This window comes from Nothoprocta perdicaria, unplaced genomic scaffold (genome assembly GCF_003342845.1).
Source record: "Nothoprocta perdicaria isolate Ctin4 unplaced genomic scaffold, notPer1 scaffold_36, whole genome shotgun sequence".
NCBI lineage: Eukaryota > Metazoa > Chordata > Aves > Tinamiformes > Tinamidae > Nothoprocta > Nothoprocta perdicaria.
In genome coordinates this window covers 1,662,055-1,676,466 of record NW_020455599.1, presented here as the reverse complement: position 1 = coordinate 1,676,466, position 14,412 = coordinate 1,662,055, and the positions used below count along the sequence as shown (strand labels likewise).

General features: G+C 40.7%; 1 protein-coding gene across 1 annotated transcript in view; it reads right to left on the bottom strand.

The window, feature by feature from the left end:
- Positions 1–14,412, bottom strand: part of MTHFD1L (methylenetetrahydrofolate dehydrogenase (NADP+ dependent) 1 like) — a 139,007-nt gene that overhangs the window by 96,268 nt on the left and 28,327 nt on the right. Inside the window, exons 12-16 of the mRNA XM_026044411.1 lie at positions 10,991–11,127; positions 9,693–9,739; positions 6,467–6,574; positions 5,609–5,683; positions 2,322–2,424 (exon numbers count right to left, since the gene is read on the bottom strand). Of these exons, the coding sequence (XP_025900196.1) occupies positions 2,322–2,424; positions 5,609–5,683; positions 6,467–6,574; positions 9,693–9,739; positions 10,991–11,127 (470 nt within the window). The remainder of the gene's footprint in view (positions 1–2,321; positions 2,425–5,608; positions 5,684–6,466; positions 6,575–9,692; positions 9,740–10,990; positions 11,128–14,412) is intronic.

The window sequence follows — 14,412 nt, the reverse complement described above, 5'->3', positions numbered from 1 at the left end:
GCAAGGGCATGTCCAAACCATGCTGTGGAACTGCTAACTTGGTTTATGTTGCAACAATCCAAATTCTCCCTTCTTGGAGAATTTTGGACATGCCTTTGTAGGAACCAAAAGGAAGAATCGTGACCTGATCATGATGTTTCTTAGCAGGAAACACCAGGAGGATGTTTTTCATTGTTACAAGCAAAGACCAGTCTGCAGGACTTCTTTCCTGGGATAGTGATCCCTTTGGCCCTACGATCTTTTGATCCTCCTGCAGCAATCCTAAAGAAAGGGAGGTAGAAGGTTCTCTTGACCAATTTAACCCACAACCTGGCAATCAGGTCATTTTTTTTCCAGGAAATTCAGATTTGAGGCATATTCAATATAAGAAAGAGAATGTATAACATATAAGGCAGATTTCCTTGGGAGCTGCCTATACTAGAGGGAGTGACTATGCCTCCTCCCTCCATCAGTGCTCATGCTGGTTTTTACGGATTAACAAATTTGTCTGTGCAGAAAAGGTCAATGCAATTACCCAAGGACAAGAGGGATTCAGAAGCTCAGTTCTACACAAGCTCCAGTAGGTTGAGAAAAGCAAGATCTCAGTCACCTCCGCGTCTTGGGCATTTCACATGGGGCTGCTGTAAACATGCCACATACTCTTTCTTCCATGGTGTTCAGGCCCCTGATTTCCTCGGGAATCCCATGTAAGGGATGGCACAAAACAGACGCGGTTAACATATTTCAGTTTTTATTTATTTATACTGTTAACTTCTCTTGGTTTCTATTTATGCAAAACCACACTCTAAACTACTACAGCACTGGCAGGAACCGTGAACAGAGCAGGAGGAAGCAGCAGGCTTGTGCCAAGCTGGGGGACCATATGCCACCACAAAGCCATATGGGCAGCTCTTCTCAAGGGCACGAGCTTATCCCCTCTCCTCATAGGGAGCTCACTCTGCTGACAGCCTTAAGCAGACCTTACTGGCCTTCCTCTGCCTCCTCTCAGATACTGCTGAGAGCATGAACTAGTCCTTGCATCAGCTTGGACAGCCAGCAGGCAGTGTTTTATCCAGTTCTTTTTGATGCATTCAAGTAACCTTAACACCCTTACCATTAAATTGTAGCTACCAGCTGCAACTCTTTCTGGTCACTGGGTCACACCAGCTCTCTCACTACTGTCAAAATTAATTCTCCAGGAAGATTCCAATAGCTGCACTTAGAAGCAGAAAAATGAGGAAGATTTTTTCTTTGCCATAAAAATAATTTTTAGTTCTCCTCCAATCTTCTTTACCCAAAGTAAACACTCAGGGAAAAATTAGGTTCAACCAAAATGCAGTGTTAGGTTTAATGCATCTACTTTCTGATCCTCCAGAGGACCTTGTCCTCCAGACGACAAAGGACCTAGATACCACAGAAAGGGGCAGCTTTCCTTCTTTTTAGTGTGTTGTATCTGTAAAATCTTCTGTAAGATGACAATAAACTTTAAGCTTATGACCCTCTCTAAGGAGAAGGATCCTGATTATAAGGCATTTTCAGATGATCTGACAGCTCTCTCTTTTGCCCCACTCAGTAAATCTTTTGGTAGGAATCAAGCTTCACAAACATTCCCAAAATAAACACTTTCAAATTTAAAGCACTATTAAACCCCCCTTTTTTTTTCTGGTAATATTTAAAATATTCCACACCAATTGCTATGACGTGCACAAAACCTTCCCCAGCATTTGATTGAGATGAACTGAGTAATTTACTTGACAGCTGTTGAGTAACATTGCCTCCTCTCAAACCTGTGCTGATCAAAACAAGAGTTGCCTTACACTGCTATATTAGTCCTTTATGCCAATACAGCTCTCTTCCGTGCACAAATACAATGTCACTAATAAGAAATATCTCATGTTACATTCTTGAGCTATCTTGAGAAAATATCCCAAGTTTGAGGTGGCTGGCACATAAAGGACACAGTACTGAGCTCAGCCAAGGCTTCTGGCTTCTCAAGAGATTTAGCTCATTTGGTGATGCTCAGCCAAATAGTCCATTTGGCAATCAACTTCGTTATGAAGAGGAGGTGAAACTGCATCTTTCACCTCTTCTTCACAACCATCCAAACAACAGCTCAACACTTTTCCAAAAATAAACAATAGGCATTAGAATTCTTTGGGTTTTTTGTTTGTTTGTTTAAGTCTCTGAGCTACCCAAGCTGCTTACCTTTCACAGGCTAATCCATCACTCAAAATTTGAAGTCTCTTGAATTACTACGGATATTTAACCAAGAGGAATTAAAAAAAAAAATTCATAATTTAACAGCCCAAAAGTGAGGCTTTCTGGGCTTTCGGATTACATACCTCTTTGCCATGTTATAGTTGACGGGTCAATATCAAGGCGCACAAATTTGCTGATCTCCTCTTCTGTTAAAGTACTAGGATCAGTCTTATTTATCCCCAGCCTCTAGAGAAAAAAAGAAGATAAATAAAGGCAATAAAGTGGATCTTCAAAAGGTATAGCTGGTTTGGTTTATCTCTCTCCTGTTAAACAAGCATTTGGGAAAGAAAATAAATCAGAGCTGACACTATTTATGAAAGCACACAGGAAGAAATCTGTTACTAAAGTAGGCAAATAAGGATGGAGAAAGGAAACGAAAAACAAGTAAAAATGTAGGCTATTAAATAAAAGATCTTTTTTTACACAGAAGCTCTTAACATAAGCCAAGGAGAAAATCAACCTTATCAGTCACTTTGATAAAGCCAGTCATTTTTAATGAAAGCTAGGAAAATCCTTTCAAGAGTATTAAAAGTGTTTCCTCCTTGCTCCCTATTGAAGATCAGCCTCTCAGACTGCCTGGGAAGCTCCATTTCAAAAGCAGACACATGCATTGGGGCATTTCCCACTCAAAAGAGAAGGAAAAAAAGCTGTTGAGAAACAACCCGCCATTTCTGACATTTGTTACCCCCAAAGAAACTGCTACCTACAGATTTCCACTCCACAGTTTTAAAACTCCACAGTTTTCATGAAGCAAGGCTTACCATCTTCAATGGTCAGTGTCCTGTCAATATTTTTTGAATCCATTTTAATCGAATTTGAACTGAATTTCACAGTCAGCCTTAGTCTTGGAAATTGTTTTCTACATATTTAATGCAAACAGGCAGACAGATGGAGAAGAAATACCAGTGAAGCATCCCCGTCAAGGGAAGGTGGTCAGAAACCAGTGCCCACCTGCTCTGTTGGGTGCAGCAGGCAGCAAGTAGGTGCGGATCAGCAACCCCACACATACTTTGCTCCAAACCTGTTGCAAGAAATGTGATCTCGTATGCATTGACCAGTGCAAAGACAAACACAGTAAGAGGAATAAGAAGACGGCAGAAGTATTGTGGGAATGAGTTTAGGGAACTTCTACAAACGAAAGAGAGAGATGCTGTGGAAGCAGAAAGGGCACTGGAGATTTGGGACAGAGCTGGGAATCTCTGTGGGGGGAAACAAGGAACACTGATGAAGAGAGGAAGCTGAGAAAGGGGTGATATGAATACTACAGCAGAGAGTCATATGGGAAAGCAGCAAGATTACTGAAGACTTGCAAAAAGTTAGAGGCTGGAAGCTAGAGTTACTGCCTAATGCCTAGAATAAGGCATAGAAAAGAAAATCATATTTAAATCCAAAGGAAAACAGGCTTCATTGGCTCTGTCATTCACAAAACAATTTAGTTTTGGAAGACATTATCCAAATAATGCAGAATAAGGCTGGCAATCCAAAATTACAGATTTACAAATAAAATAGCCTTCTCTGTAGGAGACTCGATTGCCCCATTTTTAATAAAAAGATCATTGAAGCGAGCAAAGTTCATTACACAGGCATGCTTTTTATCACCATCCCTCACCCTAAACCCAGAGGAAAACCCACTCACATACTTAGCCAAATAATGCATCTTGTAGCTTTTTTTCCTTAGTGAATGTGCTTAGACAGGGCCCGTTAACATTAGTGGCTAAATTCCCCAATGATAACATCTGCACAAGGCATCTTTCAACAGAGGCTCATGGCAAAATTTCCAGCATAGCTTTCAGCTGTCCTGCACAGGGAGAGCTGGACACTGGGACTGAAAAGTGAACAGATCATCCCAGCAGCCCTGGTGTCAAACCCAAGCAGCAGGGAAAAAGCTGACAGAGAGTAACGAGCAGAGCTGAAGTGCACAAGGCACCAAAGAAAAGCTCGGGTCATCAGCAGCGAAGGGCAGTGGGGAAGTAGGGAGGCTTTGGCCAGTTACAGGTGGGAAAACGGGAAAAAGAATTGAAGAGCAAGGGAATGAGAAGAACAGTTCCAGAGGTTAGGCAAAAAAGCTAGGAAAAAACAGCATGGGACTGTCTGTACTTGAACACCCAAATCACATATGTAAAAGAGGAGTTTCAACCTTAATATTCCTTTTTGGACAAAAATGCACCCTCCTTTACCTATAAAGTAACATTTCACCATCTAAATTTTATGTATAAAAATCATTAGACTCAAAATAATTCAGTTATAATGGGAATTGTAACATACTTATTTGAATCTTTTGAATCTTACAAAGCTTAACTTTTTTTTTTCTTTTTTTCTTTTTCCTCTTCAGTTGCAGAGCCTTGGACAGACAGAAATCTCTCTCTGTTACAGAGATGCTTGTTACGCTATGAACAACACAGACATCATGCCCACTTTAAACCCTACACACCAGGCTACGAACAAGGGCAAAATGAAGACAACTCAATGTCCTTCTCAAAACTTCTGCAAGATCTGCCCTGCCACAGAGGCAATCCACATCTTCGTTTAGGGTCATCCAGACAACCAAGCAGCTCAAACGCTTAGAAGGTTGCTGGCAAGTCTCTTTTATAAACAAATCCCCTCTCCTGCTTTTCAGCCCATATTCCCAATGTGGCTCCATGTGCACTTGGCAGGAAGCCATCACCATCCAGAGGCTCTGGAGCAACACTGGTGAGGCTCACACACTGAGGCCTCAAAGGCCAACAACCATGGAACTGGATGCAGAAGACTGAAGTTGTCCTTAAGGTTCACGTTCAAAATTACCCTTCCCCAAGAGTACTGGGTTGTGCTGCTCTCCATTTATTTATATGACTGGCAACATCATATCTGGATTTGGTATTCGGATATGAATTGCATAGGAAGCTCTTCTGGAAATAGTCAGGAAGCACAATGGGATATACTATGGAAACAAATGCATTTCTGTCCCTTTGTGGGAAACCACTGTCAAACAGACTTTAATACATTCTCAGAAGTATATGCTATAATAAATTTCAAAGCCAGAAAATATTATAAAATGTGTTTTGCTCTGTTATTTCACCATAATAGGAGAAGTATTTTAAGAACTCTAAACTTAGTATTTCATCAGGAAAGATACAGTATTTACAAAGTATTATTAGTTTATTTCAGAGAAGAAAATGGTGAAAAATACTACTTATAAAAATAATATCAGACCCAGATCCTATTACTGCAAGGAAGATGCCTTCAGAAAACGTCTGGACTCAATAAATTCTTGTGGAAAGTTTGCATAAACTCAGTCCCATACCTCAAATAATTTGCAACAAGTTGCAATAACAGAATATGTTTTATGAAGAGACACTATAATTATGGAGAAAATACATTAACAACTTACTCTCAAACGGGCAAGCTGAATAGTAGAAAATCCTCTCACACCATTAACTACTGGAACCAGTCTGTTATACAAAGCCTAGAAAAAACACATGGCAATTTAATGTAAGAAAATCTTACAACCAAATACTATTTATACGAAACCCTGATCTTTTATTTTATTTAGATTAATTCCAGTAAGAATTTTCCAATTAAGTTGTGGATTTCTGGTTAGCCACTTAAAAAACAATTCTGAGAAAGTAGGTAGGCTTCCAGTAATGCTTGTGATTTAGCAGTCTAAAATGAATTACCAGAATTATTATATGTTCATGTTGCACAGAAGAATTTATTTCTGAAATTGGAATCTCCATTAAAATTTTAGTCAATGTACTCCAATTGCTACCAGTTTTATTACTCATATTACTAATATTGTTTGCAAACAGGCTTCAATGCATGTTTGTATCATGCCAAGAGGACAAGAGATTCATGTTCATTTTTATCTAGGCAGCCAAAATAAATATCAGATAATAAACAAACAAAAAAACAAGGAGAATCCTTCCCTTTCCTTCTCCCTCCCAAGATTCAAATCGTTTGTGTTCAGGTCACAACAACCTTATTGCAAGATGAGAATCTCATTTATTTTCCTCACAGCATCCTCTTCTCAGGGTACATCATAAGCAAGAATACATCATGAGCTTGACTTTTAGCTTTAAAAGGAGTTATTTCCCTGCAGAACATACAATGAATGGTCCTAGCAAAAATTTCCATTCACACACATGGCAAAATCATAAATAATGTAATTATTCTACTTTGAAATACTAATCTATAGAAAAATTGAAAAGAAAAAAAATACATCATGTGGATATAAGAAAATAATTCTCACCTTATCAGACTGAGTATTTTCATGCAAGATCCTCGCATCAATAGCAGCAGCGAGCAAGTTATTTGCAGCAGTTATAGCATGAATATCTCCAGTCAAATGGAGATTGAACTATAAGGTGAAAATGGGAAAACAAAGATGTAAGAAATCATTTAACTCAATCTGCTAGTCTCAGATCAACCACCTGTCTGTGATTGATATTGACATATTTTCACCTGGGCATGTGGTAAACAACCAAAGCCAAAGTCACAGAGGTCTTTTCATTCTCTACTAAATGATCCTGGAATAGAAAGCCTAGGGCTATGGTTCCACATCATTAATACTAAATCAGTGTAAACCAGCAGTAGAAATTTGACCTGGATCAGATGTGCCGATTTCTGCTGAATCCCCCTGAGCACACAGTTTGTGCTGGCTTTATGCTTCCATGCCAGCTTCCTCCTAGATACAGGATAAAAGGCCATACCTGAACCTTGCTGATACAAAGTTTGCTCATCAATAATTTGTGGAAAAATCTAAAATCAACTAGATTGGATGAGGATGTGGGTTACACCAACATTGCGCTTTTTATCCAATCAAGAAGAGAGAGGGCCAGCTCTAATTGCACTGTGGTGCTGAGAGCCTGGAGGCAGTAGCCACAACTGACCCAGGCCCTACACTATGACCATACTTAAGTGCAACAGAGGATCAAAGCTATCACTAATTGCTACACTAGAGCTTTGTGAGAGCAGCTGTGCACTTGCAAAGTGCTACCTCATTAGTCTGGATTGCAAAATGGCTTGGGCGACTTCTAAATTAGATTATTTTTCAATGAAGCCCAATGGCAAGGTCTGCATGAGGTACATGATTAATGCTCTTCAGTCCCGAATGGTGACAGAAGGGCCCAAACCAACCAGTGGGCTGTATTTACACCATGTTCTCCAGCACTGCAAAGCATATGTATGCCAATGCTCAAACCAATGAGTGCCCTACCATACTTTCATGAGGAGACTTAGGCACAGCATAATAGTTTCTACCCATCCCTGAAAGCAGCAGGGTGAAGGCTGAGGAAAGGGTAGTGGTGCCACACACACAATAACTTTGGATCTCATCCATACTAGGCAATGAAATGACAACCCCACATTCTCCTCCCATATCTCTCCTCCTCTTTGCTTAGGCAAAAGAGTTCTGGGTGCTGTTATCATTGCTGCCCTTTTACTCTTTTAAAGAAAAATAAACCCCAAACACATTGTCAACTACAGTGTACCTACATCCCTGGGCAAACAGCTAAGCGTACTGAAGACGAGAGAAGACTGGATAGGATCCTAGTACTGGATTTGACAGTAACTAACTGACAAGAAATACACTTCATCTGAAGCCTACACTTCATCTAAATCCTTGCTTCAGTCTGCCCATAAAATGCATGGACTGTTTAGATTAGATATCTTGAATGTTGTATACTAAGGAAGGATGAAGACTTCAGTCAGAATATCATTGTTTTCACAGCAAAAGTATTTTGAAAGCACACATCCATCTGGCCTCTGAGCTCTGCCATCCGAGCTCTGGATGGCAGAGCTCAGAGGGTGGTGATAAATGGGGCTGAGTCCAGTTGGAGGCCTGTGTCCAGTGGTGTCCCCCAGGGGTCAGTGCTGGGCCCGGTGCTGTTCAACYTGTTCATCAATGACCTGGAYGASGGCACGGAATGCACCCTGAGCAAGTTTGCAGATGACACCAAGCTGGGTGGAGTGGCCGACACTCCGGAGGGCTGTGCTGCCATCCAGAGGGACCTCGACAGGCTGGAGAGTTGGGCAGAGAGGAACCTCATGAGGTTCAATAAGGACAAGTGCAGGGTCCTGCACCTGGGCAGGAATAACCCCAGGCATCAGTACAGATTAGGGGTYGACCTGCTGGARAGCASCTCCAYGGAGAGGGACCTGGGAGTCCTGGTTGACAYCAAGTTAACCAYGAGTSAGCAGTGTGCCCTCGTGGCCAAGAAGGCCAATGGGATCCTGGCCKGCATCRGGAGGAGTGTTGCCAGCAGGTCAAGGGAGGKGATYCTGCCCCTCTMCTCAGCTCTGGTGAGGCCGCACCTGGAGTACTGTGTGCAGTTCTGGGCTCCCCAGTATAAGAGGGACGTGGAGATTCTCGAGAGGGTCCAGAGAAGGGCAACCAGGATGATTAAGGGAATGGAACATCTCTCGTATGAAGAGAGGCTGGGTGAGCTGGGCCTGTTTTCTCTGGAGAAGAGAAGGCTCAGAGGGGACATGATTAATATGTATAAGTTCAGGAAGGGAGAATGCAGGGAGGAAGGGGACAGGCTGTTCTCACTGGTGGCCAGCGATAGGACGAGGGGTAATGGCCACAAGCTGAAGCATAAGAAGTTCCGTCTCCAGATGAGGAGCAACTTCTTTACTGTTAGGGTAACAGAGCAGTGGAACAGGCTGCCCAGGGAGGTTGTGGAGTCTCCTACTCTGGAGGTCTTCAAAACCCGCCTGGATGCCACCCTGTGCCACATGCTCTAGGTGTGCCTGCTTGAGCAGGAAGGTTGGACTAGATGATCTGTAGAGGTCCCTTCCAACCTTAAATATTCTGTGAATCTGTGACTTCAAAAGCTAAGATAGGATTTTCAGAAGTACTTGAAGCCCAGGATAATATCATCTTTAACAGAAATCCATTTACATATGGGCAAGGGAAAGTTGTAGATTAATTTAAAGAAAACAATTCTTTCACTTAGCCAGCACATGTGAAAAATTTTTCACAAGAGATCTCTCTATTCTATTATCATTTTTGGACTAAATCATCTTCCTTTTAGTTGCTTAGCAAAAGTTCTGGTATTTATCTCTCAAAAATATTCTGGATGTGTCTCATGGTAAAATGAATCACTACCAGAGATAGGTCAGTCTGGCTAAGAAAAAATCTATTTTGCCACAGTTACTGACTTCATTAAATCAACATTAAATCTATAGATGAAAAATATTTCTTCTGTCAACCAGTCCTGGATCTCTTTTTCTACTTGACTGAAAGGTAATGCTTTCACACGTCTTTTGAAAAAGATGTGGCTGTAAAAGCAAACAAATATCTTTAGTCAGTTCTTTATCTTGCATCTTATACATAGAGGGTGCAGAAAATGTGCATGATAGTTGATAAATTACAAACAGGTACAAATTCTGCAGTAGCCCCCTTGGGCCACCACCTCTCCCAGGGCGGGCCCAGTATGTGCTGCGTTGCCTTCCCTCTCCCTAGTGTCTCTCACCTCCTCCATGGGAATCACTTGGGCATATCCACCTCCTGCTGCTCCACCTGTGCAAGAAAGCATATGGTCACACCAGACTCTCAGCAGTTTGGGGAAAACAACATCAAAGTAAAACATCCAGCTTTGCTGATACGCTTCATATTTTAATTTCTATTAGGGAATCAGTCATACATTCAAATAAAAAGAAAACACTTCAGCCTTCCTAGCTTTCTAATACAGACAGCAAAAAGGGAATTCCTGAGCTGAAAAGAAAGTTGACAACTGATGGTTGGTCCAGGCTTTGGCTAGATAGGGATTCACTGCTCCTGCCCAGGTTTAAGGCACAGTCATGCACATGCAGCAGCTGGGAGGAGAGGCACTGCAGTCACTAGCAATCACTGCTTGCAAATGTAACCTTCACACGCTTGCCTGAGGGTGCCTTTCCCACGGCTTCCCAATATCTAGTCAAGTAAGTTCACTGTAACTATGCAGAAGTTGAGTGGAGATATTAAAGCACTCACATGCGCCAGTGTTGGCTGAGAAGCACCAAGCACCCGGAGCCTTCCAGCTGAAATCAAAATTGTTAACTTAAACTTCAGCAAAGCAAAGTAGAGCAGATGGGGGGTGCTTGCCCAAGCTAGGCACTAATCTCAGCTGAGAAATGGCAAAACACACACAAAAAATGTATATTACTTCCTATCAACATTGAAGACAGGCTTGAACTCTGGCTGGCTCTTACTTGGCCCTCAGGCCCTTGTAGGATTTCTGGGCAAAAGGACAGCAGCCCAGGGTAAGGAGAGACAACTCAGAGAACGAAGCAAGAGACTCACACCTAACCAAGCAAATGAGGCAGCCACAGCTGAATCACATACCAACAGAGCCACATCACAGCCTTGACTGCCAATTACTCTGGCTTGGATAATTGTAAGTCAATATGTGAATTTAAGTATTGTTTCTAAGGAAGAGTTAAACAGCAATTTTTAGAGACCTTTTTTAAACCATCTTCAACGAACAGAGTGGATGGGAGTGTGCACACGCACACAGGAAACTTCTTGGCTAACTTACACCAAAGCCTTTCACTATGTGTAGGTTTTACATGTCTTATCAGTACACATAACTTCATGAATGTCCACATGAACCTGGGATGGGAAGATGTGTGCAAGCAGTAGGTATACACTTAGCAAAAACACAAGATATCACTATTTAGGCAATCCATTGAGTTAATGAAGTGACTAAGGTTTTTTAATTTTTTTTTTTTTTTTTGAAAAATACATCCTTTTAAACTGAAAGTAGTCGTAGAGTTTGCAGCTACTAGGTACCTTTAACTCCAAAAGTAGGTCCTTGGGAAGGCTGTCTCAGACAGGCAAAGGAATTTATGTTAAGGTGTGCAGTAAGAGCCTGGACAAGGCCAATTGTGACGGTGCTTTTCCCCTCTCCTAGAGGTGTAGGAGTTATTCTATCCAAAAAAAATAAGAAAAAAAGAGATGAATCAGATTCTTTGCTGATGTCATCCTGGCTAAGCATATCAGAACTTACAGCTTTTGGTTTCAATGAAGAATATTTGTACAACAAATTTCAATAAAATTACTATGTCTCCACAAACATACTGCCACAATGTTATCCTCCTAGCTCAGGCTGGAATGCACAATACATGTGTCTTTTATTTAAGTAATTTACTATGATAGAGGAAAAAGAGAAGATTATTTTGGCAAAAACTTCTAAACAGAGTATATTGAATTTAGACATTTTCATTACAGTGTAAAAGTCTCACCGATTTCATTAGCAAATCCACCATCAAAACACTGTAAGCATGTATTATTATTTTTGTGTACCAATGTATGTTTTATTTCCATTGCTCAAACTATGAATGAAATAATAACATACTTTAACTTACTTTAACATACTTTAATAACATACTTTAACATACTTTCAATCAGAGAACAGATGCTGTTGTTTGCATAGCTCAACTATCCTTTCTCTAACTTCCATGTCACCATAACCCTCAGCAACTGATTTTTCAGTCACACAGGGCACAAAAGGGACTATATTCAATTGACCAGCATGTACTTTGCATGTATATTCCTTGATACCTCTGCAGATCTAAGGCCCAGGCTGGATAACTAGAACTAGACTCACAGTCTGACCTCCCACACGACAGCTCAAAAACCTCCATGCTAGGAATTCCCACGTCTCCACTCCGGCTGAACAAGGATGGTATTTTAGAAAGACAATCAAACTCAATATAAAGACTCTATCTTTGCTTCTCACCACTTAACTGTAACAAAGAGACAACAACGGTTGATTTTTCAAATGAAAAACTTCCCCATCCTGGGCAATGGGTAAAACAAGGAGCGCTTCTACTGGATGGGAGGAATACTGCACAGGATGGTAAAAACAAAACAAAAAAAACCCTAAACTAAACTAAAATAGACAAACCCATCAACCAGACAAACAAAAACCCCCAAACAACATCAAAAGGCCGTAGAGAGAAAAGTTTTGTGCTTGTCACAAATCTGTCTTTTACATGATTGGATTCTGGACTTTAAAAAAAGAAAAGGTAGACATGAATTTACTTCTCACATTTGTCTGGCACAATTTGGACATCAGAGGCAAGCCTCATTAACATCTTCTATACTGCTGAAGGAAAGAATTCAAGTATATAGTGTTTTCCTATCCATAAAAGTAATGTTTTAACTCAAGTGAAATCTCTGGGATTTTAATATGCCACTAACAGATTCCCTGAACTGAAGAGTCTTCAGAAATCATATTTTGTCTGCTGATAGCTTTAAACTGCTTTTAAATGACAATAATATTTGTTTATTTATGGGCTTTTAGCCATTTATCTGTAAAAGCCTCATGTTTGCCCGCAATCAGATTTTAAAGAGCAATTGATAGTTTACTCTAAAGAGTATTTGGAAATAAAGCCTTCCTAGAATTGCACTCCCTCAATTTAAAAAGAGAATTCCCTTATGGATAGAAGATTTTTGTCCCCACAAAGAGACTCTGCATCACATGCCAATAGAGGGAAAAAAAGAAAAAAAAAGAAAAAAAACCACCCCACAACGTGGTGAGCAAGACCCTGGAACCAAGACTTACAAATCCCAAGACAAGTGAATGCCCCAAGGTAGTTTCCTTGAGCAGAGTTAGGGCTCAGCTGGGTCAGATAAGGGCTGAATTCACAGGCCCATGAGGAGAGCACAAGAAATGCTCTGCAGAGAAAATTGCAAAGTCAAATGCCTAGTGTTTTACTGAAGGTACTATCATGGGAAAAGGCCTGAGCATAAGCCCTTCCACAGAGCAGTGAAGTTTTTCATTTGTTTAGAAAGATTAAATTGTCATCCTTGAAAGAAATGCTTCAGTTAATTCAATTAATTCAGCTAATGTTGTTTTGATATGGCACAACACTAATGAATACACAAGAAATATTGTAAAATTCTGACTTAAAAAGATGCAAAGCAGCACTATAAGCCATAACATGCATTCACTTTTGGTTTTTGCACATCTCTAAGATTAGTCTCTAGAAGTATATATATTTATTTAAATACAGGTTCAAGTGGGGAAAATAATTTCAATTTCACACCTTGCAAGATTCTTCTGCAAGTAACAGATGTGCTCTGCCATACTCTGAAAACTTTGAAAGCGCGTGGGAATGCTTTTGTAGTTTTTTTTTTAAATTGGTGATCAAATCCAGTCCAGAACTGTTCATAATCACTAATCCTTTTCATAAAAAATTTAGCTGCTTTTTACCCTCTCCTTCCTTCTACACATGTCTTTCGAGCAATTTCTGTTCAGTAACAAGAAGAAATGCCAACCTGCAGGAGGGACTAATATATCTTCTAAACGTAACCCTTCTCCTTTCGATCCATGCTTGCTTCTGACCCGCCGCAGGAGCAGAACGCTGCTCCCGTTTCCTCTACCCTCCTTGTTGCATTTCTGCCTGTTTGCTTTTCAATCCCCTTTTAATTCAGTCACACCACCATTCCCTGCCTGTTTTTATTCTTGCTGTTGCTGGTTACCAATGTCCCTGACCATACAGCTCACATTTAACAGACTTCTGAAACACTGTCACTACCTTATTTATTCAAATACAGCTTCAAGCACAGCCAAAGACTGACTTGAACTCCTCAAGGACTGGCAACGGGCACGCACAGGAATATGGGCACTTCTTAGGACTATCACAGAACAAGTGAAATGAAAGAGAACAGTCTTGATGCTCGGTGTAAGAAAGGAAATTGGAAAAGACACAGACTTCAACAACAGACAGGAAAAGAAAGCAGTTATGTGAAGAACAACATCTACTTCTCCCAGAAGACTCATGCAATCAAATACCTCTTATATATATGCTCATATAAACTGCCGGGCCTCTCTGAATAGTGTAAAACAAACCAGAAAGCACTGGGAATTTTCCAGAGAAAAAAATGTGGTGTGTCCCCCACCCCCACCTCCCAAAAAAAGGTGAAAAGGTAAAGGTTAAAAAAAAAAAAAAAAAAATACAGCCCATACAGCCCAGCTCACTGATCAAACCATAAGGGCCTAGTCTTCCCTTTGCTGAATTTCTAGTATTTTGATACTCTACACTAGCTTCCAACCCTCTTGTGAATGTGAAATCCTGTGGGAACCAGCAACCACCAAAGCAGGGGTGAAAACGCACCACAGCAAGCGTATTTTCACCAGTGCATTCCTGCAAGCACATAACAGCTTGGGACAGTAAGGTGGCATCTCAGCATAGATTGAACCCTGA